Here is a 22,549-nt window from a genome sequence, read left to right on the forward strand (position 1 = left end):
ATGAATCAGGAAGACCATCATTAATCTTCTACTCAAATGGCAGTCACAGCTGCGGACTGAGAGGAGATTCCATTCAGAGACAAAACTGAGTACATGGGGTTACTCTCAGAAGTTAACAAGTGGCCCAATTATGTCCCTGATTATGGAATCAAGCAAATGATCTCAGAACCATCAGTTTAAAGGTTGTTAGGTTGAAAATTAAACATAACTCTTGACATTTTCATAAAAAATTAACTAAAATGATAATTTCATCAAAGTATTCTGAGTGTAGACATGAGTTACTTACTCCTTTAAGAACGTCAGTGGTATGAACTAGATGATCTTCCCTGCCTAGATTTGGTGTGTGCACTTGAAAAGTGGGGAAAGGAGAGAGAGGAAGGTAAGGCTTCGGGGAGAGAGGCATGGCTGAGGCCAGGGAAAAAAGGAGCAATCCAAGGATGAGAGTCCTGCTCGACTCAAGTTCTAGTCTTCGCCACAAAATTAAAAATTGTTGATCCTTGTCCCTTTTATATAGCAGGTAGTTAGTAGAAATGTGACCTGAACTTTTTACTAGGTAGATGTTAAAAGATAATAAATAATAATAGTGCATTATGGTACAATAAAAATAAATTTATTTGAGGAAAAATATACCGTATTTCCTTGCTTAACAAAGCTGAAGTCTCCACCACAGTGGAGAGCAATTGTTAAAATGAGTGACCATTGCTACAGTTCACTGCCACATGTCATGTGTGCACAATCAGGAATTAGCACAAGTGACGAGGTATCCTCATGTTCTGTTTCCAATTCATCTGATTGACTATGCCAAAAGTCACTTAAAACATGTTGAAGAAGAAAACTTGCAGGAAAATGGGTCAAGAACTGTCTATTGCAGGTCTTTCTGTTGAATGGCATGTGATCTCTATATGGTTTAATAATTAATTCTCCATCATGGAGTCTTAATTTGGTATTGCATCCAACTATATTTCTGTGCAGACCATGAATTAACATATGTCTTTGAACTTAATAATCACTAATAACACAAATCCTTATCTGACAATAAACACACACATTTAAATACATGGCTTTCAACATCATTGTTTTGTACAGTCTAAAAAGGGATTTTTTTTTTCCATCCCAACAGCATCATGTCATAAATTAAGAGAGCAGTAGAGAATTTCATTATCACTGCTTAATTGCACTGATGCCCAGTAGCAGCCTGTGGTCTATTCTTCATCCTCCAACTTTTTATATAAAGTTTGGAACTTCGGTCATGGTCAGCCAGCTGACAGTCGCTCTTCTTTCCCAATCCACAATTAAATAAGACAATCCTTTAGGAATCACTGGTCCAGGATAATCTGTGGTCCATTTGCATTGCTGCTGGAAAAGGAGGCCTGACACTTAGTTCTTTAGCAGGACTTTAGTTAATAAGTATCAAGTGGTCATCGCTTCCTTTCCTGTAACAGAAAGGGGGTGGGAGGAAAAAAAAGCAATGATTCAAAAATCTTCACAAAGATACAGAAATACTCTATTCTAGGCACACATAGGTTATGTGGGTGAAATAAGTAAGAATAAAACAGATTAAGAAGAGTAATTTAAATTGAGACCTGAGTAGACGTTTGTAGAAACACATGTGAGCAGCTGTCCATCCCTTAGGACTTCCCTTTCCCCTCATCTAACAAAGCCTATCAAATGGCTTAAAGGCTGGTTTCCCTCCTTCACTGCAGGAGAGAAGAGGCAAGTTTAATTCACATCTGCTTACACAAGCATCTCTTAACCGAAAGCCATGTCACTTTATTCCTGGAAGAGGTTTCAGAGACCACTTAGCTCATCCTGATGGCTTACCTCCTCACCAGTGGAGGACCCAAGAGGTTGAGAAGAGGTCACAGAACACACTTGATAAGTGGCATGCCCCCAAACAAAACCCAAGTGTTCTGACGATCAAGCTAGGAGCTCTGTCAACAATCCAAAGGAGGATCAATGTGTGAGGGTTTGCTGAACTGCTTTGTTGAAAAGGAGTGAACAGGGACTGGGGTTGTAGCTCAGTGGTACAGCACTTGCCTAGCATGGGTGAGGCCCTGGGTTTGATCATCAGCACCACATTAAAAAAAAAAAAAGAAGTGACCACGCCCACATCCTGCCAGAGGCAGAACTGGTATGGAAGGATGTGGTCTATAATGTGGACTGGACACCAATCTCTGCAGTACATCTCTTCCCTGGGTTGCCTCAGGGAGGTCCTTCTCCAACATTTACTATGCATTTATAGCCTTCCTCAATTTCATTCATTCTTCTGTTCCTAGCCTTTAAGCACATTAGGGCATAATTATGGATGGAGTCAAAGCTGTCATTTGTTCTCAAGGCCTCCTTAAGATCCACTTCCTCCCATCAGACCCCGTGGCCTTCACTTGCCCTTTGCAAATCCATACAACCCCCAGGTCTAGCTGACTTTAATCATAGCCACATTTGAGGCAAACATGGTGACAGCGACCTCAGTCTTGTTTGATATCCTCTTTTATCGAAACTTTCATTGTACTTCTGCTCTTGACTTTCTTGGTGAATTCTCTTGTTCCCTTAAATTCTTTCATTCCTGCCATGGGCACACCCTCCTTCACACCATGCATCTTCCAAATAACCCTTAGCAATGGTCTGCTGAGTTTGCTCCCTTCTCCTCACCTGTCAAACCCAGTCTTGGCAATCAGGCTTCCTTCCAGTCCAGCCTTTAAATCTTTCATTATTCCATAAGGCTGCACAAGAAAATCCTTAACAGCCTCGGAGGGCTCTTTATGATGCAAACCAAGGTCCATATGGTAAATACCATAGACCCATCAGTCGCTTTTCAGAATTCACAACTATGTTTCCCAGTGATTTTTTCCCCACTTATATTTAACAACATAATAGAAAAAAGCAACTGAGATACTTTCCTTACCCAGGCCAACTCCCAGAAGGCAGATGCCTATTAAGAAAATTATTTTCCCTTTATCTCAGTTTCCACGGCAACAATTTAATGCTCACAGAGGATGAAATATGATTTTGAAGATTCAAGTCTTCTTAGAAGACCTCATTTCATATTTACCAGACATTCTTTGGATATGCTCAATCAGATCATTTCAAGTCCCAAGATGCAGTGTGAATTGATTAACAGAAAAATACATCCTGAAGTTTTAAGTGGCAATTATGTTCCCCCATCTTCCTTAGGAATTTGATTTTAGAGAAGCCTTCTCAAAAAACATGGGTAGGGTATACTTTAAGTAAAAACTTCCATTCCTGACTTTTGATGAAAACACACATGGGATCATTTAAGAACACTGTCCTTGTTTGACCCCCATTCTAGACCCCAAACCACAGTGCGGTATCCTTTGTCCACTGAGGTTGAGGAAATTTTTCTAACAGTCCAGATGACAGCAAGCAAAGCACAACTCTCCAATGAAGAGCTTCCTCTACGGGTGGGTTTGCTGCTCTTCTGAAGAAGGTTATTTGCACCATAAACTATAAGAAGGGAAATGCCTTTGACATTCTCAGAGTTCCATCTCCAAAATCAAGAGTTCTTAATTTTGACCTCTTGCTATAGCCACATGAAAGTTCTGCCTCTTGACTTTTGGGGTCTAATTCATGCCTTTCATGATATCCCTAAGAGATTGCAATCATGTCATCATGTAGCTTTCTACACAACCCTGTTTTGCAAGAAATAATTCCTTTCGAAAGCCAATTTAGGGAGGAAAACAATGAAGGATGAAATATCTCCCACAAGAAACTGATTCCAGAGTATAGGGTTAACCTTGGAGCAATCCTTTCCTAAGGCAACGGAGTAGCTCATCTCTGGATGGTGGACATTAAATACAATACTGACCTCCTCAGACAGCAGACACTGGACAGGAAGGCTGAAGACTCTTTCTGACACTCCTCTTTGCTGCTACATTCCTTCAGGAATTCCTGCAGATCCGTTTCAGGAAATCCATTCTGCTGGTATTTCTTTAAAAAAGCACACAATGCTGTTACCCTCTCTATAGAGCATGAGAAATTGCTCCCTTTGTCAACGAACCAAATTCACCTTTGCTAAAATAAAAGTCTCCCACAGTGCAAGCTGAGATCCAAGAAGTGATATTAGCAATGATGAATTAATCTGTCAGTCCTAGAACAGCCAAGACAGGGCCACCATGGGAACAGAGAACAAACTAAAGGAAAATTCCAGAAAGAAAGCCAGGGAGAGCAAGGGAGGGAAATAGTCAAAAGTCTAAAGCTAGAATGCTAATTGCAAGACTATAATAAGACCTCCCACTCCACACCCTGCAAGGTAGAATCTGCCTATGAAATTGACCGCTGAAACAGAAAGAAGTAGATTTTTTCCAAGCAGAAACAAAGACCCTAGGCCTAGGACCCCTTCCCTTCACAACTGGTGGGGTCACCGATCTCAACAAGAGGCTTGCCCATGCACAGGGACACGGCCACTCAAGGACACCAACTTCCACAGCAAGAGCATGCAGGTCTCCTTCGGCCATGTCCTGCTGTTGGAGTCAACCACCATGCCCCACTGGATGCTGATCCCCACTAAGTCAATACCTGGCTTTCTTCTGAGTTAGTCTGGGGAAGGGTTAAGCAGAGGGCAGCACCTGAAGGTGCCGACATGGTATCCAGTGTTGTTCAGGCACTGGCCCTGAAGGGGGCTTCCAAGAATAGCCATCTGCTGTGCAGGTGCCTGGGGAGGCCAACTTCCCTCAAGATACCAACTGATAAATTAGGCCCAGCCAGGTGGCTTAGAAAGGTCCAAGCTAAACAGAGAAAAACCCTTCACCCTCCTGACTTAAAGGAAACCTGCACCATGCAAGTGGCCAATGCATTCAGTATAAGGTCCAGCAATATCTGGACAGTGGTCAGGGTGGCAATCATCTCTCATCCCTGAAATTTACCACCCAGTACCTAAGTTCCAGGTAGCCATGCAGGTAGGTGTGTCCATCAGTGCCTAGAAAACTGCCCAGCTACTGGACTCACCTCCTCTCCTATTTCCTTTCTCTTTTCCACCACACCTACAAGCCAACACACCAGGTCTGGGTAACAGGGACATTGTCCTAAATGCATATTTAAAATTATTTTCCAGCATCTAAAAGTGTATTTTCTATAAATCTTCAAAATCTAAATAAAATTATAATATTTTAAGTAAAATATATTTTTCCTGTCTTCTAATCTATACAGAATTTACAGTGGAGTTTTTTTGGGTTTTTTTGCAGCAAATATAGATAACTACTTACTTTAATGGTGTCGTAAGAATCCGTAATAAGTGCAATAAAAAGGCTGAGAATCATGTATATAAAAAGGCTGATGAAGGAATACAAGTACAGACGGCTGAATAGCCACACCAAGATGCTCTTCTGCTGGATTTGAGCAAAGGTTGCAAACATGTCGTCACCATTGACCAGGGAAAACAGGCACTCGGCAACTATGTTCAGGTTTTCAAACTGCAAGAGGGAAACAGATCAGCTTCTGAGATAAAGTAGGCTCCAGAGCAGAGAGCTTTAAGAGTTTTCTTAAAGTTGTTTTTGTCATTAGTAGAAGACAGAATACCAAAAAAACTAGACAAACATGATTCAATACCCACTCCATACTTTCAAAGAAAATCTTTTGACATTTCCCTTGGCTTTTTACCATGCATTTTGTATATGTTCACGGTTACTTCGTATAACAAATTTGGATCCTGATTTTTTTTTTCTATTTAACAAAGCATCTGCTTATTCACGCATAGAGAGCACTTGTTATCTAACAGACCATTTCTTGAATGTGCCAAATTTAACTACTTCCCAGCCACTGGATATTCCAGGTTTGCTATTATAAATTATAACAATGTAATGAACATTTCTATGCACAATGTTTTTTTCGTGTTTTTGGGTCTAAGCTAGTCTGCAACTAAACGCAAGTACTTTTACTTTTTTCAAACCAGATGGGGAACATGATCTGCATTTCCTCAAAGTAACCAAGAAAAAGCACACAGAAGATCTAGAACAAGAAGAGCCCAGGGCAGGATGCCAGTCAGAGGCAGAGGAAGTCCAAGTAAGATGGGAGACCCCCTGACCAGAGGTGGGGAAGGTGCATCTGGGGCAGGGCTGAGGGAAAGGACTAAAAGGGCTCATGTTTAGACAAGGTGAGTCTGAGGTTCCACAGACTAGGTATTTCATTTGAAATGTGCACCTGGAGTTGAGGAGCCACTGGGGAACACCACCAAACCTTGGAACCTCCAGCTGTCCTGGATTTGAACAGTTGACAAACTTTGCCACATCCACTAAGTAGAAACAGCAGTGCTTCGTGGGCTTATTATCTCTAGGGCAAGAGGATTAAAATAGTAGATGCCTGTGAAAAGCTTCTATCTAAAGAATAATAATGAACTAGTACACAAAAGACAATACAGATTTTTTTTCTTCCGGTGCTGAACCTGAACCCAGGACCTTGCATATGCGAGGCAAGTGCTCTGCTGCTGAGCTACATCCCCAGCAACAAGCTATTTTAAGAAAGATGAACCAAGTTCTTGTACTTCTGCCCTTAGGTACGACGGCCTGCATGCAATTAAGTCAGTGTGGCTTAGGGGGTTTGAAAGACCTTGATGAATGTCTGGGACACCTTCACTCTGGAGTCATGCTACTACTTCACATGCAACAAAATAAACCTCCCACCACCCTAACCAGGAAAAGGGACAGTCCCTCCAAACTTACTGATTTCTGTCATTGAATCCAATCTCCTACCAAAGGATCATTGGCTCCATAGTAGTCAAGTACTTAAAACTATGTGTGGAATTTTGATCTTCCGTCCCTTCAATCTTCTAAGGCCTGTTCTTTTGACATGTTTCTCTGATCCACTTTTTTTTAACTCCACTCTGATTATCAACATTTATAAATGGATTATTACTGAAACCGCCAAGGAAGTGTCTTTCACTCCAACCTCTTTACCCGACAATCCAAGCTGCAGTGAAACCTAAACTTCATAGAAGATGGCTTTCAGGTCATTTCTCTTGCTTAAGGTTAGACAAAGTCTGGATGTAAAGTACAAACCCAACCGAGAAGACTGGGGTAAGTTCCTCCTTCACGCGGCCTCTCTGCCTCCCTTCACTGTAAATATGAACATCCTGTGCTTGTCTCTGCCCACAGCGCCATGACCATGGTCTATATTTTGTCCTCATGGGATTTATTCTCCTCATCTCATGTATTTTCCTTCAAGTCAAAGTCCACTTCAAGACAGCCTGCCCTGGCAGTTCTAGTTCTTTCTCTGCTCTCTGTATCAGCAAGAACCACAGAGCAATGCACGCTTCTTTTTACCCCTATGAATAAACACCAAGTCTTATACTTCTTGTCCCATGGCTGGATTGGGCTGGGTGAAGTTGGTGGCCCAAACAATAATCACATACATACTTTGCTAAATCGACAATTTTCAGAAACCGGATTAAAGATACTCTCCATAGAGACCTGTAGGGAACATCCAGGTGAGCAATGCACTTAATATGCAGATTATTTCACAGTAAGACAGGCAATTCCTAGTGTGAATATTTTCCTCTTGTCTACTAGTCTTAAGCCGGTGAAGTTAAAGCTAGCTCTATAGATGTCAGTAACTACTCTGGCCGTACTGTATTCCTCAATGTTTCTTTAAGAATCTGGTCAATTCCTTTCTTTAGTTTAAAAACCCCTAACAGTTTGTCCTTCAGGTTTCAAAACTGTAAATACCTAATTAGTCACTACCTACCATATTAGTTTCTGAGTTTTCTATGGTTATTTAATTTCAGCACCTTCCATATTAGTTTGTTAATTTTCTATGTAGTTATCTAATTTCAGCCGAGACATAATATCTGCCTCAATATTAATATTATTCATAACCACTAAACCTCTCCTTCCCATGTAGACCCAAGAATTATTATAGCCCATCAAAAAGTTACAACTGAGACCAAATAAATTGATTGGTGAATTCCCTGTCATTTCTGTATTAAAAGAATTAGCTATAAATCAGAGTCAATCTCAGTGGCCAAATCCCATAGAAATTATCTTAAAATACAAAGTAACATCATAATGTGCTTCCAATTACAAGGACCACATTTACAGGGCACTGTTTTGTTTTTTGGGGAGGGATAGGGTACCAGGAATTGAATCCAGACCGCTCACCCACTGAGCTACATCTCCAGCCCTTTATGTGTTTTATTTAGAGACAGGGTCTTGTTAAGTTGCTTAGGGCCTTGCCAAGTTGCTGAGGCTGGCTTTGAACTTAGGATCCTCCTGCCTCAGCCTCCAGAGCCACTGGGATTAGAGGTGTATGCCACCATGCCTAGCTTGTTTTGGTTCATGAGATCTTGGACCCCGGAAAGTAAGTACTGCTGTCTCTCTTTCAACAAAACTTCTTGGGCACCTGCACCTGTCTTGAGACTGGACACTGGGAACCTAGAGAATAAGCCACAGTTCCTGCCTCCCAAGAACTCAGTCTAGAAGAAACTGACAAAGTCTGATGCACTGCAGACATTTAACAAAAATTAAATGGGTATTTCCATAAAAAGTCCCCGTAGTTTCTACAGGACCACACTGCAAATCCAAACATTCATTTCATGAATGATAATTTAGTGATTGAGCCAAAAAGAACTTTCACTTAAATACAAACACAATTTTCAATAGCTTATGTTGGAGAATGATAGAAAAGTTTGCTTCGAGAGCTGATGACCAGAATCTCATGCAATATTTAGATAATATGTTTTAACTAACTAGTTTTTCTTTGAAATAAGAGGTACTTGGTTAAAACCAGAGGCCTTAGAGGCATGAAGGTATATCAGGTCTGCAGAATTTTATTGCTGGCATCAGCAAAGTCCAAATATTTTTCAATGCCTTGGTCTTTTCATTTGTTAAATGTGGACAATGCAAGACCATTATTTATCCCTCCAAGTTAAAAAAAAAAAAAAAGTCCCTGGAACTATAAAAGCCACATTAGCGTAATGTTTAATAATTCACGATGAGGTCTGGAAGAACATCAACAGTCTTTAGCTCTCTGTGCCCAGACATTTTGAAAAGGCCTGGTGCCAAAGTCCATTAGGGCTAGAAATGAATATCAGTGGGACACTTTTTGTACCTCTGTTCCCCTTCGGTCGAACCAGTGAAATCAGATGTCTAACAGGAAAACAGGAAGATGAAATGTCATGGGACTCCAGCTACTAAACAGTAGCACCAAATTATAATTTTTTTGATACGACCCCCCCACCCCACCCTTTAGTGTTGTTTGCTTGTTTCAAAGAAAGAATTAGCTTTAACCCTTAAAGTCACTGTGTTTTTAAAACAGTAGAAAATGCTTGCTGGGATGCTCAGCTCCTCAGAGTTTTGGGTAACACTCAAGGTCCTCTGATTCAATGACTAATAGAAGAATCTGAAAATTCTGACACTTTGGGATTAATTTAGGAGTGCTGGGACAGGGAGCGGTAAAATTTTCAATCTTCAGATTAAAAGTGGCAGAAATATGGAGCAGAAAAGCAAAAACTTCAGAACCTGACTTGTGCATTTATTGAATTAACTGGTCTAAATTTTACCAGTCATCAGCCTAGCAAAAGATAAGAGAGGAATGCTATAAACAGACCTGCTGGGAAACCCTAGAGTCACCCCTCATGCCTGTATTCCCCAAGAGAGACAAAGAAGCTGACATGAAGTGAGAAATGTGTGTACAAGTTTAATGACCAAAATGGGAGCCACCTGCCACGTGTGACTCTTGAGCACCTCAAATGTAGCTTATCTTAATTGGGATAAGCCATGAGGACAAAATACACAATAGATTTCAAAGACTTAGTATGAAAAAAAAAAAAGGAATGTAAACTGTCTTACTATTTTACATTGCTTACATGCTAAGATAATATTTTGGCTATACTAGGTTTAATGAAATATAATTACGATTAATTTCATCTGTTTATTTTTTCTGTGTGGATACTAGAATATTTTAAAGTGTACACATGAATCCCATTTGTAGTGTGTTTCACATTTGCACTGGATAGTGCTGGCCAAGAGCATCCCAATTTCACCTAGATCCCTTGAAAAGACAAAACTGGACATATAGAAATGAGGTCAGGCTCATCAAGCAAATAACCTGATTTTCCACTAGGTGATCTTGACACACATCAAGAGAGTAAGACTGATTCCTGTGGCTTTTCTCTCACTGTTGATCTCGAAGTACCACCTTGTTCTTTGTGTCAAACTAAACGCTCTTTTATAGTGGTCTGTTCTAGATAATACCGAGAGAAGCCCTACAGACACCAGTCAAAGCATTTATACTGAGGTCAGGTACATCCAGGTTTGAATCCATTCACTCTCTGGGTAACCCTAGAAAATTTTAATATATTAAGGTTTCTATTTCTATAAAAGGATAACAGTATTTTCCCACAGAGAAGAGGAAGAGAGGTACTGTAGTTCTGATCTCGAATGTTCCCCAAAGAGCCATGTGCTAAAAGCCTGGTTGCTAGCCTGTGCACTATTGGGAGAAGGTGGAACCTTTAAGCTTGGGGCCTAGTGGGAGGCAGGTAGGTCATCAGGTGTGGGCCCTTGAAGAGGTTCCTGGGACCCCAGCCCTTCTCATCTCATTTCCTTCCTGGCTGCCATGAGAACAGACCTCCTCTCCCATGCATTCTGCCTTGAGGAACTGCCCTACCACAGGCCCAAAGCAATAGGGCCAAGTGACCGTGAACTGAAACCTCTGAAGCTGAACCAAAATAACCCTTTTTCTCCTTAAAAGTTGATTCTCTCAGTATTTTTTGACTGTGACAGAAAGCTAACTTGGGAGGGTTAGCGCAATAGGGGAGATAAAGAACTTGGATACCAGACTAACAAAAAACATCTGAAACGATAGCCATTTAGTAAAATTAAAGTGACATTAATTGAGCATCTTCCAGAATAATGATGGGGTGGGGAAGACAGGAGTGGGGAAACAAAGGAAATGGGACCCTTTGTCCTGAGGTCTTGGGGCCAATGGATCAAAATCAAATCCTTAGGTTCAGTATCTATTCCACACAGTACAACACTGCCCTCTAGTGACAAAGAGATGGAGATGTTCTCAGAGTATGAGGAAAGTAAGGAGCAAAAATGTAAATTTTCCTAGTCATGGAGACAATCAGTTCTCCAGATCATAGATATTATATCAGAGAACAATTTTTACTCATGAGTCACCTTCAAAGCAGTGACATAAAATTGGAAACGCAATAAGATTACCAAGGTTTATTATTAACCCAGAAGTTGACTATCTGCTAATTATATAGTGTCTCAAATAGGAAAAATAGTAATTCCCTTTGCACATAGTATGCCAGACATTCAGAGAGGAAAGCCTGGGTTACTAGTTTCTAGATTTTATTTTGGTTGTATAACAGAGAAGGCTTGAGCTTCAAGGATAACTTTCCTCTTTGTGAACCGTCTACAAACCACAGCTGATCACATATTGGTTAATGCACCTAATCGTGGTCAAAACTTAGGGTTGCACTGTTACACAAACTTAGAAACAATCCTTTGCATTTGGGCCTCTTTTACCCTGTAGAGTGCCTGAGGATACCAGTACCCCCAGGCAGTTGTGGGGATGAAATAAAAAAGAACACAGAAATGCCCCCGCACCGTGTTCAACACAGAAACAGCAAGTGTTAGCTGCTGTGATTCCAGTCATGGGTCCGTGGAAGAAAAACTGAAGCTATGATCATTACTCTTACTTCTGTGGTTTGAAAACAAGACCCAATTTACCTCGTTTCATTTCCTGATGTCTCAAAATTTGTCAATTTAAAGCAAGAATATCTTAGCATAACTTGGGCATTTCTGAGTTTATGGTGCTCAGTACTGATGACTGAAGCTTAGTAATAGTTTGAAACCCAGATTCTGATCTTTAACCCAGCACAAAGATGGTTCTCATTTCCATCAGAGATGAAATGGCCCTCCAGGCAATCTTTACCACCTTCCTTCTCCTCAACTGGTGTGGACGAAAACCCTAATACTTGGAAGTAGAATGATTCTGTAATAATTTTTCTCACTCCATTTTATTTTTACTAGAGTGACCTTATGCCCAAACACTTGTCACATGGTGATCAGCTGGGTGAATGCGTGAACCCTCAAGCCTACTACAGACAACTAGGACACACATACTCTCCAGACTTCTGCAGTTCTTGTTTCAATATCCTAAAGTCACTTCAATTTCCCAAAAGGAAAAGAGATACAAAACCATGACAAAGACACCTACTCACTGACATCACAGGTGAGTGCTGGGGAAGAATGTTTAGAAGGCAAGTGCTACAAACCCGTTATAAAGGTCCCAAGGGCCTGCGGTGCAGAGGGAAGAGGGAGCGCTACACACCTTCTCATGATATGGGCCCAAGACAATCCAGCCACAGAAGGTGTAACCCAGATAGATCATGCCAGCACAGGCACAGAACCGGAGAACTTTGGGCAGTGAGGCTTGCATTGTTAAAATGAGCACCTGGAAAAAATAAGGGAATTAACAGAATGGGGGAAATAAAAAAGTAGCTATGAACCCAAAGAAGAAATGAGTCCCACCCAACCACAATGGTCCTTCCCAGCATCAAATGCTTACGTTATATGCTTGGAAATACCCCAGGTATCTGATGACACCAACCCAAACGAAGAGTGTAGATGTCCCAAGCAAAATGCTGCACAGGTCATAATTTGTGAGATTCTAAGGAATGAAAAAAAAAAGGCAATAAATAATTTACCTCGCTTTTGATGGATTGGAAAGAATGTTCTATCTGTCGCCCTATGGGTGCTACTATAAGTTTTTAAAAAGAATGCACAAAATAGAACGCAGTCCCCAATGTTTGTTTCTTGTTTCCTTTTAGTACTTCAATGGGTTGAACTGATTTTTTTCCATATAGTCTGAAAAAGAAATCGCATTCACCACCAATCTAGGCATTATAGAAGGTGTTTATTAAATATCAAACAATACAATTCAGCTACCTGTGAAAGCAAATTCCAACATGATCTGCTAGTCCCACTCTCAAGGAATTCCAGGTCTAGTTGAGGACACAAACACATAAATGCAATTCTAATAAAGTATACTAAGTGCAATGAGAGAGACAAGCTCTTTCTGCTTGTCGAAGAGGGATTCTCTTGGGGGCGTGACCCCAAAGCAGAGCTACACCTGCAGGATGGGATGGAGAAAGCTCCACAGGCAAATGAACGAAGGCTGAACAGACAGACACAGGACACCAAGAACCAGCAAGTTGTCCTGAACAGGCAGGATCAGAGCCAAGGTTGGGAATGGGAGGAGAGCCAAGGGACAGAGACAGAACAGGGTGAGAAAGACCTTGGGAGCCACTTCCTAAAGTAGGTCCTGGGAGGTAGGAAGGAGGGTAACAGCAAGATAGACACTTTTGAGAAAATTACTCTGAGCTGGGTGAATGGATCTGAGTGAAATAAGGCTGAAGATGGGAGACGAGAATGGAGCCTGCTGAGACAGTCCAGGCCAGAAGAGAATGGCCCAAAGAAGTCAGCAGCAGCCATGATGGAGAATATGGGCACTGTGGTGTGGGAGGCCAGGCTGGTGGGATCCATCAACAGTACAGCATGGAGGGCAGAAGGCTGGGTGAAGGAGGGAGCCCGCTCTCCTTCAAGCCAATCTCCTAGTAATGAGATTGAATCAACTAATTTCTGCAACGTGTCAGTTACTGGTCGACTGGTAAGTATTCCCGCCTTGCGCTCATCTGTCAGGGTGCCCAATAGTCATGGGTCATTACCACCAGCTCTTGATACATGTTCGGGGGGAAATGATTGGTTTATGGCTCAGTTTCTCCTTCTGCAACTACCATAAATGGATGGATGGATGAATAAGGCCCAAACAACCAATCTTCTGAAACTTCAGCTATTATTCCAAAGATGCCACCAGATTTCCTAGAGGATAGTCATAGGAGTATCAGTAGCCACGCACATCAGGTTCCTCACTCCCTTTATGAGGAAATTAAGAGACAGGAGGCCTCACTTGGATGGGTGTGAGAAAAGAGGAGTAGACCAGTCTCCATAAAGATTTTATATCTTAAAATGCCTCGCGTCATCCAGAAGAATATAAAGAACACAAGATTTGAAAGGGGTTGTCCTCACCTTTGCTTTGATTTCCATTTTTAATATGGATCCAATGATGGTCATGAGGTCGCTGATGATCACCAGGACGTACCATCCACTGATGAACTCCCACTGGTCAGCGTCACACACACGTCGCTTGTGCTTCTCCAGGAAGAAATTTAGAAATCTCTACAGCAAACATTTAAAAAAGCATCTCTTACAAATCCCATTGCCCTCGGGAAGCAAAAATAGGTGCAAAACAGTGCTCTTGCCTGTAAAATGACGTGGCATCTCTTTCCCAACTCGATAGTTCCATTTCACAGTGGGGGGTGGTGGCACACATTTTTCCTCATCATCTCCCCCAGCTGTAAGTAAGCTTTTGAGTGGCTGCTAAATTAACTCGAACATTAAATACACATGCTCCGGCTCCAGAAGACTCTTGTCAAAATAGCCGACACACAATCTGTTCCAGATACTTTGAATATGATCGACTCATTCAAGCTGAGGACAACTCTGGGGACTAGATACTATCCGTTCTGTCTTCTAAGTGAAGGAATGGAGGCCCAGGGAGGTTGAGCCAGGAACTGAATCCAGCCAGGAACTGGCTCCAGAGTGTGTGTTCCCAGCGTGCCCCCTCGCTTTGGCACAGAGAGGATCTTAACCTTGTACTCAGAATATGAAGAGGATTAGAGGGCAGGTAAGAGAGATGGGTGTTAACAAAGTAAGTTGGCTGAATCAAGATCATGGAAAACAGAACAGACTCTTGCTCCACAAATGGTGATTTCAATGAGTTCCCAATTCCTGTGACCCCAATAGGAATTTACACACATGCCACAAACCAGAATAAGACTGGCAGGGAGCTGGAATATATATATATTCATTAAGATCCCTGAGGGTAAAAAAGTAAAGTGAAACTCAGGGGAGAATTTTTTAACTATTTATAAAACAAAAGAAAGCATTTAATGTTTCATTATGACCCATTTACCAAGCTTCCCTGTCAAAACGAACTCTGATTTCAAGACAAAAGATGAAGCTCACACAAGCTATTACTCTGTTCATGCCTGAATTTAAAAGGGTCTCATTTATTCTGGAAACACCCCAAAGTGTGAGAGTTCACTTCTGTGCACCTGCACTTGTTAACTCACTATTAAGCAGGATCATTATCTGATTCCCACCTGACATCCCCAGAACCTGTACTTCCTTCCCACCCGCCAGGCTGGTTAGAGCCTCCAGGGAGGGGCCATCATTGGACAGAATTAAGTGAGCCAAGGGGCCCACCAAGAGTAGGGAGGGCCAACATCAGCAGCCCACTGTTTGGACAAGCTGAGGGTGCCTGCCCACACGGGAGGGAGAAAGTGCAAACACACACTTACCTTTCGTAATCGGAGAGCAAGAACAACAGACCTTGTGCACAGGATGAGGGAGGCCAGGCAAATCACAATGACAAATGCATCAAACACCAGGACATACTGAGGGTTTTTCTGAACTGAAGAACAAAACAGAATGTAAATGCTAAACACATCTCACCTGAGAATAACTTCCAGGCCAAAGGGCAGTCTGAACAGACGTTCGAATGGAAACTTCTGTTCCTTGTCAGAACACAATGGCAACTATCAGAAAGGATCCCACTGGAATCACTCAGAAGTTGGCCAGCAAGGCGAAGCATCCCCTGGTGTGAAGAGTCACGCGTTTAAAAATACACAAAGTGCTAATAAATGCACTGAAATTAACTTATAAATATTTACTGTAGCATAGAATTCAACAGAAGGTGATCCATTTGGGCGGGCCTACCAAGTTGTTTCACACATCAATTTGCCATTAATATGAGGAAAAATTAAAATGACACCCCTGGAAGCCTCATTTCTGCTTCTCAGTCTCCCTGCTCACGTTCCCAGTAGGGGAGAGTGCTGATCTGATAAACGTTTTTCTGCATGTACAAGAAATAACTTCTTGGAATGGAAATGAGGAGGACAATGGTAATCAGATTTTTGTTCTGGTATTCACAGGAGTAGGGAGAATGTGCCAGAAGGAAATGAAACTGTACCTTGAGCTTCTCTCAGGCTTTATGGGAGCATCCCACACTCCAATCACTACCCTCTCCTTCCCCACCCTGTGGCCACACTGGTCCTCCTTCTTCCATCCTCTTACCTCAGGGACTTTGCACATCCTGTTGCCTCTGCCTGGGACAGCACCTCTCTCCCTATACACCTATGCCCAGGTTATTCATTTTCAGTGTCAAGTTTCGGATTAAACCCCCCTCCTTCTCAGAACAAAATTTCCTAAATTCTCATCTCTATTAGCCACTCTTATGTTCTTCCATGGCACTGGCTACAGCTACACACACCCAAAGACACTGGTCTTATATCCTCAAAGAAGACACGTTGTAGAGCACAAAGACAATGAAAAATGGGAAAGGACGTAAATCTCTGGAACCTGATGGCCTGGGTCTCAGGGAAGTCACTAATCCTAAGCCTCCATTCCCTCCGAGAAGTGGGTAGAATGGTAAAAGTTAATAACAACAACAATAAGACAAATATCACGGGGCTGTCGTGAAGATTACAAAAGTTCATGTATGAAAAGCACTCTGAAGAGCCCTAGGGAAATGACAGGAGCAAACACCCGCCGTGCTTACCATTTGATCCTTCAGTGTCCATCTTCCCCAGCAAATGACTGGCTATCTCTGTGAAGCCGGGTCCCTGAGCAGTGTTAAAATACAGCACTTGCGCCTAGCATCACGCTTTAGCAAGCTCACAAATAAGTGAAGAGCTTCATGCGGAACATGAGCAGACCACTAAGTGGTCTAAATTAGAGCTTACGAAAATCTGAGCCAAATCAGAGGCAGAGGGTCGAGAGAAAGCAAAGAGTTTCGAGAAATGAAGGAAGGTCATGAGTTGGACCTCAGGTGGACCTAGGGAAGGAGGACAAAGAAGACTGAATGACAGTTTTCTGTCTTGGGTAAACTGAGTTCAGTCTGGACAATCAAGACCAGAAAGGATGACATGGACTAGGGACAGGTGACCTTCAGAGGACAGTCTAGGTCAGAGTGCTCCACGGCGACCTTCAGCAGAGGAGGCATTAAGAGAAGGACCAGAGCACCCTCAGATTTAATAACACAAGGATGTGAGCAACCCTGGACCAGTGTCTGAGGGCAAAGTGGCTCATCCAGTAGGGCAGGAACACAGCTGGCTAATAAATGTGATTCACCAGGCACCTCTGCTACAAAAACAGTGTGAGCCAGGCACAACAACCTATGCAAAGTGAGTGCCCAGCACCAAATGCTCACAGCTGCTTTTAGCCATTTTATACTGAAGAAACTTAAGTTATCTTGAAATGTCATCTGACAGATAGATAATAAGACAACATAGCTCTACCACAACACAGCCCTCCCCTACCCTTGGGCCTAGGGCAGAGAAAATGGGAAGTTCTTGGGAAGATGAGTCAGAAAATCCTATGAAAGACAAAGACAGCTTCTGGTAACTTTCTTTATAACCTATTCCTAGAACAAAACCTGAGATTGCTTTCATTGAGCCTAATCTGCAGATAGGAAAATAAACAGACCTAGAGAGATAAACCTGCCCGCCCAACAGAGAATCCGGCATTCTATTTTTCCTTGAATTACTGAAAAGACAAGTCTGGTGTATTAAAAAAAAAGTAGAGTTTTATAAACACAGCAATTGCTTTCTCACCCCATTGGAACTACGTTACCCTACAGGAACATTTTCCAGATGTGGGTTTAGAAAACACTAGTCCAGAAAGATGCTCTACTGACCTGATTAGGAGTGTCCCACACCCAACTCTACCCTTCCCTACCACTGGTCTGCCTGAGGGGCTGTAACCCAGGGTCACCTAACTCACCACCCTTTCCTTTTAATACCTGTGACATGCCCATCAAGGGAGAATCCTGCCCACTAATCTCCCCAAGCCTCCCATCCATGAATTGTTCTACTTACAAACTTAAGTTAGACACTCCAGTCAGAATGGCAGTTATCAAGAATATAAGCAACAATACATGTTGGCACCCTCATACATTGCTGGTGGGACTGCAAATTGGTGCAACCAATCTGGAAAGCAGTATGGAGATTCCTTAAAAAACTTGGAATGGAACCACCATTTGACCCAGCTACCCCACTCCTTGGTTTATACCAAGGACTGAAAAACAGCATACTACAGTGATGCAGTCACATCAATATTATAGCATAATTCACAGTAGCCAAACTGTGGAACCAACCTAGATGCCCTTCAATAGATGAATGGAAAAAGAAACTGTGGCATGTATACACAATGGAATATTACTCAGCAATAAAAGATAATAAAATTATGGCATTCGAAGGTAAATGGATGGAGTTGGAGAACATCACGCTAAGCAAAGTAAGCCAATCCCCAAAAACCAAAGGCCAAATGTTTACTCTGATAAGTGGATGCTGATCCATAACGGGGGGCCATGAGATGAGTGGAGGAACTGTGGATTGGGCAAAGGGGAGGAAGGAGAGGGGAGGGGGTATGGGGTAGGAAAGATGAGGGAATGAGATAGACATTATTACCCTACGTATAAGTGTGATTGCAAAAAATGGTGTGACCCTACTTTATGTACAACCAGAGAAGTGAAAAATCGTGTTCCATTTGTGTACAATGAATCGAAGAGCATTCTGCTGTCATGTATAACTGATTAGAACAAATTTTTAAAAATTAAGTTACAGGAAGATTGTAATACATGTGGAGATGGACATCAGAAGTCATAAAAGTCAACATGAGTCTTGTATGTGAAAAGGGATATTTCCTCATATTTTGCTTTGAGATAATACAGATAATGGCAAGAAGGAGAGAGAAGTGTATGTGAAAGAAACTCATAACACTTTGTAAGTAGCATCAGGAGTCCACCAGATGTCGCCCTTGCCCTCCTTCCCCCTTCCCCCAAACCTGGGAAATCTCAACCCACTAGATAGCTTCACATGAGGCGGGGGAAATTTCCTAAACTGTTTTCCAAACTTCCGATTTTTAAGTCTTCACATCCCCTCATTTTATTTTAAATTCGTATTCTCCTAGCGACAAAGAATGGCTTCTTAGGATGCAGTTCCAGAGAAACACATGTAAATTGTTACTGTTTCCACTCTGCGGTGTGAGGTTTGTATTTCCCCTTGTTGGCCACAGGAGGGAGCCACGGCGGCCCCGCGCTGCGCAAAGGCAGGAAAACCCCAGGGTCTGTGTGGAAGCAGCTGCTTTGTAGACAGATTTGATCTACCACTCATTCCCTCATTTTGACCTTCATACTGACTATTCCTAATCACAATTTACATGCGACAAAGGTTAGGTTGAGTTTTTGTTTGTTTGTTTGGGTTTTTTTTTTTCATAGAAAATAGATGCAACCCATACTCGGACTTGCAAAACATGCATCTGACCTGTGCCAATCTGTGAAAGTGGTACCTACCGGAAATAGGAACCCCTTTTAAACAGAAACCCAAACTGTCCATTCTGATCGGAGGAACTACTAAAACCCAAACTTTTAAAAAAGGCGAAATCATCAGGCTGTCTTACACAACTGAAAAGTAGCAGGCCACAAAGCTACCTGTTTTTAAAAAAAAAAAAAAAAACTAAAATGGAAACCACAGGTATTTTACATTTTATTTCATTCTGGTTAAAAGGAAGTTCATCCAAACAAAGCTTGCCAATTAAAGAAAAAAAATGCTGACCATCCACCACTGACATCATTTCGACCCCTCACTGGGCAAAAAGGGCTGGGTCCACATAGCCCATTTAAACATGTGCATTAAGAGGTGTTTTTCATATATTAACTGAACAGATGACCCCACATTTGTACAAGTGACAATCTTGGCTCTGAGGCCTTGATCCTCCTCCTCCATTGTCCAAGGCTCAGATCAAAAACATACCTTCTTCAAGAATCATTTAAATTTTATTTCCCACTCTATCCCAGTCGGATATATCTTTTGCTTGCTTTCTCTTCATTCCTCCAGCACACCCCTCACCTATACCCACCTGAAACACACTAGAGATTTTATCAGCACTTAATTCTCCCTCACTAAGCCTTTCTTTTTTATCTTTTCACCACAGATCCTAGCAATTCATATACAACACTTCTGTTCTCAGAGCTTTGCTTCCCATACTAATCCTTTGATATCTGACTTCCTGGAAGGTAAGTATCATCATGGCTCCTCATTTTTTCAGAGAAAGGTACTGAGACAGAGAAGTTTAGAAATTTGCCCCAGATCACAGGTAAACAGGACTGGGATTCAAACCCAGGCCATCTGGCTCCAGAGCTGGAGTACCTAACCACCAAGTCACATGACTTCTAGCAGATGTGTTATCCACACTTTCTGAACAAAAAGCACAGAGCTGTGGGACATGCATCACAGAATCCAATTTTCAATACATGGACTTCCAGAACCCTTTCCCCCTATCACCATCCAAATCAACCACTCAGATACTCCAAATCCCAAAATAAAGTGTTGAAATCCATCCCATACTCCGCAAAGGCCAAGCAGAGTGCATACTTACTAGAGCCACATATGTTCAGGTCTTTACATTCTTCAATATCGGAGTCACTGTCAAAATAGATTTTGATTTTGCCACTGTGCGCTTTATTATCGAAGGTGATCTGGAAACACAAGGAGATTGAGAGGTTATCGCTCAGCAGAAATTAAGACTCACTGGGTCAACTCTGCTTTTAAAAGTAGGGGCATCTAAACTGTGCTGACCCAAAGAAAAATATACTGATAAAAATAAAATCATCCTTATCACATGATTTCTTCACAAGGTTCTATTAGTTATCCCAGGAACTAAAATATGAAGTCACCAATCTTTGACAAGAGAACACAATGACCCTCATTATTTAAAAAAAAAAAAAAGCATTTATTTATTTTTTTTTTTTTTTAGTTTTTTTGTACTGAGGATTGAGCCTAGGGGTGTTTAACCACTAAGCCATATCCCCAGCTGTTTTTTATATTCTATTTTGTGATAGGATGTCACTAAGTTGTTTAGGGCCTCACTAAGTTGCTCAGACAGGCTTTGAACTTGTGATCTTCCTGCCTCAGCCTACTGAGCCACTGAGATTATAGGCATACCCCAATGTGCCCAGTTACCCAGAATGGCATTTAAAAGCATTTACTTCCATTCTGTCCTATGGGTATGAAATCCTAGGCTTTTATTAGACTGAAAATTCTTTTTCTATTTGCCTCAAGAGCTATATGCAGGGCTGGGGATGTGGCTCAAGTGGTAGCGTGCTCGCCTGGCATACGTGTGGCCCAGGTTCGATCCTCAGCACCACATACAAACAAAGATGTTGTGTCCGCTGAAAACTAAAAAATAAATATTAAAAAATTCTCTCTCTCTCTCTCTCTTTAAAAAAAAAAGAAAAGAGCTATATGCAATGTTTTCAGAAATTACAGACTTGTTCCAGGGCTTCAGGCTGAACTTAAAATGTCCTAATGCCCTCACTTTCCTCATTATAGAACCCAAGTCAGTCATTTAAATCATTCAAGGCTTATTCACGGTGCATGCTGAGGAGTTCTTAGGGTAAACACATTGAGATATCCAAAGAGCTGGGAGAGCTGAATGTGTAGGTGACCAAACCCACACGCCTGAGCATCCCTGAACACAAACCAAGTTCTGTGTAATCCAGAACATCACTGAGACCATTCAGAGCTCGAGAGATAACTCAGACCAGCCCACTTCCCAACTATGAGCTATGATGGCTTCCAAAATTACTTCCCTCAAGCCTTTGGAAACTTGAGCAAAGTCCAAAGAACTAAACAAAAATGTAAAGCCAATGTTTTGATCCCCCCATTGCTGCCCATGTCATGACAAAGTCATATGTGACCCATCCTGGCAGGCCCTGCTCCTCTCTGATTCTCTCTTGCCTCTGTCCTTGTCCTCTAGAGGATCCCAGGGAGGCCCTGCCCACTCAGCTCAGGGTGATAACCATTATCTTCTTGTCCAGAACCAACCCTCCTTACCACATGCTGAATGTGTCTCCCTCAAAATCCACATGTTGGAAAGTTCATCCCCAGGGCAATAGTGATGGTGAGGGGACCTAATAGGAGGTGACTAGGTCATGAGGGCTCTGTCCCCATGAATGGATTCATGTCATTACTGTGGGGGCAGGTAGTTGCCCCTAAAGCGGCCCCTCTTGCTCTCTCATGTGCTCTCTCACCGTGTGCTGCCTTCCACCATGTCATGATAGCAAGAAGGCCCTTGCCAGATGCAGCCCCGCCAGCTTGGATTTCTTAGTCTCCCAAACTATCAGCCAAATAAACCTCTATTTACAAATTACCCAGTCTGTGGAGAAAATGGGGGAAGATACAAAACAAGGCAATTTATAATGACTTATCTATTGACTTATCTTTCTGTCTGCTCTCTCCTCTATAAACTTGGTGGGGCGGGGCACGTGCCTGGAGGGCATAGCACAATGCCTGGTGCATAGTAGGGACTCATAGTATTTATTAATTGTAGGGTTTGAAAATACTTGATAGGACATTCACAGAGATCTTCCTTGGAAGCTGGGAAAAGTACCAGAGACTGAAAATACATAT

At 42.0% G+C, this 22,549-nt stretch overlaps 1 protein-coding gene across 4 annotated transcripts in view; it reads right to left on the minus strand.

Moving 5' to 3' along the window:
• Positions 1 to 594: 594 nt before the first annotated feature.
• Positions 595 to 22,549, minus strand: part of Mcoln2 (mucolipin TRP cation channel 2) — a 62,031-nt gene continuing 40,076 nt past the window's right edge. For 2 of the 4 annotated variants that reach the window (XR_013427874.1, XR_013427875.1), the window contains exons 7-15: positions 20,517 to 20,616; positions 15,380 to 15,492; positions 14,046 to 14,195; positions 12,526 to 12,627; positions 12,289 to 12,411; positions 5,220 to 5,426; positions 3,824 to 3,945; positions 1,584 to 1,697; positions 595 to 1,433 (exon numbers count right to left, since the gene is read on the minus strand). Coding sequence is in view for 2 of the 4 variants with exons in the window: in XM_078026624.1 (XP_077882750.1) it covers positions 1,652 to 1,697; positions 3,824 to 3,945; positions 5,220 to 5,426; positions 12,289 to 12,411; positions 12,526 to 12,627; positions 14,046 to 14,195; positions 15,380 to 15,492; positions 20,517 to 20,616 (963 nt within the window). In the remaining 2 variants the exon portion in view is untranslated. Of the gene's footprint in view, positions 1,434 to 1,582; positions 1,698 to 3,823; positions 3,946 to 5,219; positions 5,427 to 12,288; positions 12,412 to 12,525; positions 12,628 to 14,045; positions 14,196 to 15,379; positions 15,493 to 20,516; positions 20,617 to 22,549 lie in introns of those variants that run through there. The other 2 variants (XM_078026625.1, XM_078026624.1) reach the window with 2 other exon arrangements.

This window comes from Ictidomys tridecemlineatus, chromosome 11 (genome assembly GCF_052094955.1).
Source record: "Ictidomys tridecemlineatus isolate mIctTri1 chromosome 11, mIctTri1.hap1, whole genome shotgun sequence".
Taxonomy (NCBI): domain Eukaryota; kingdom Metazoa; phylum Chordata; class Mammalia; order Rodentia; family Sciuridae; genus Ictidomys; species Ictidomys tridecemlineatus.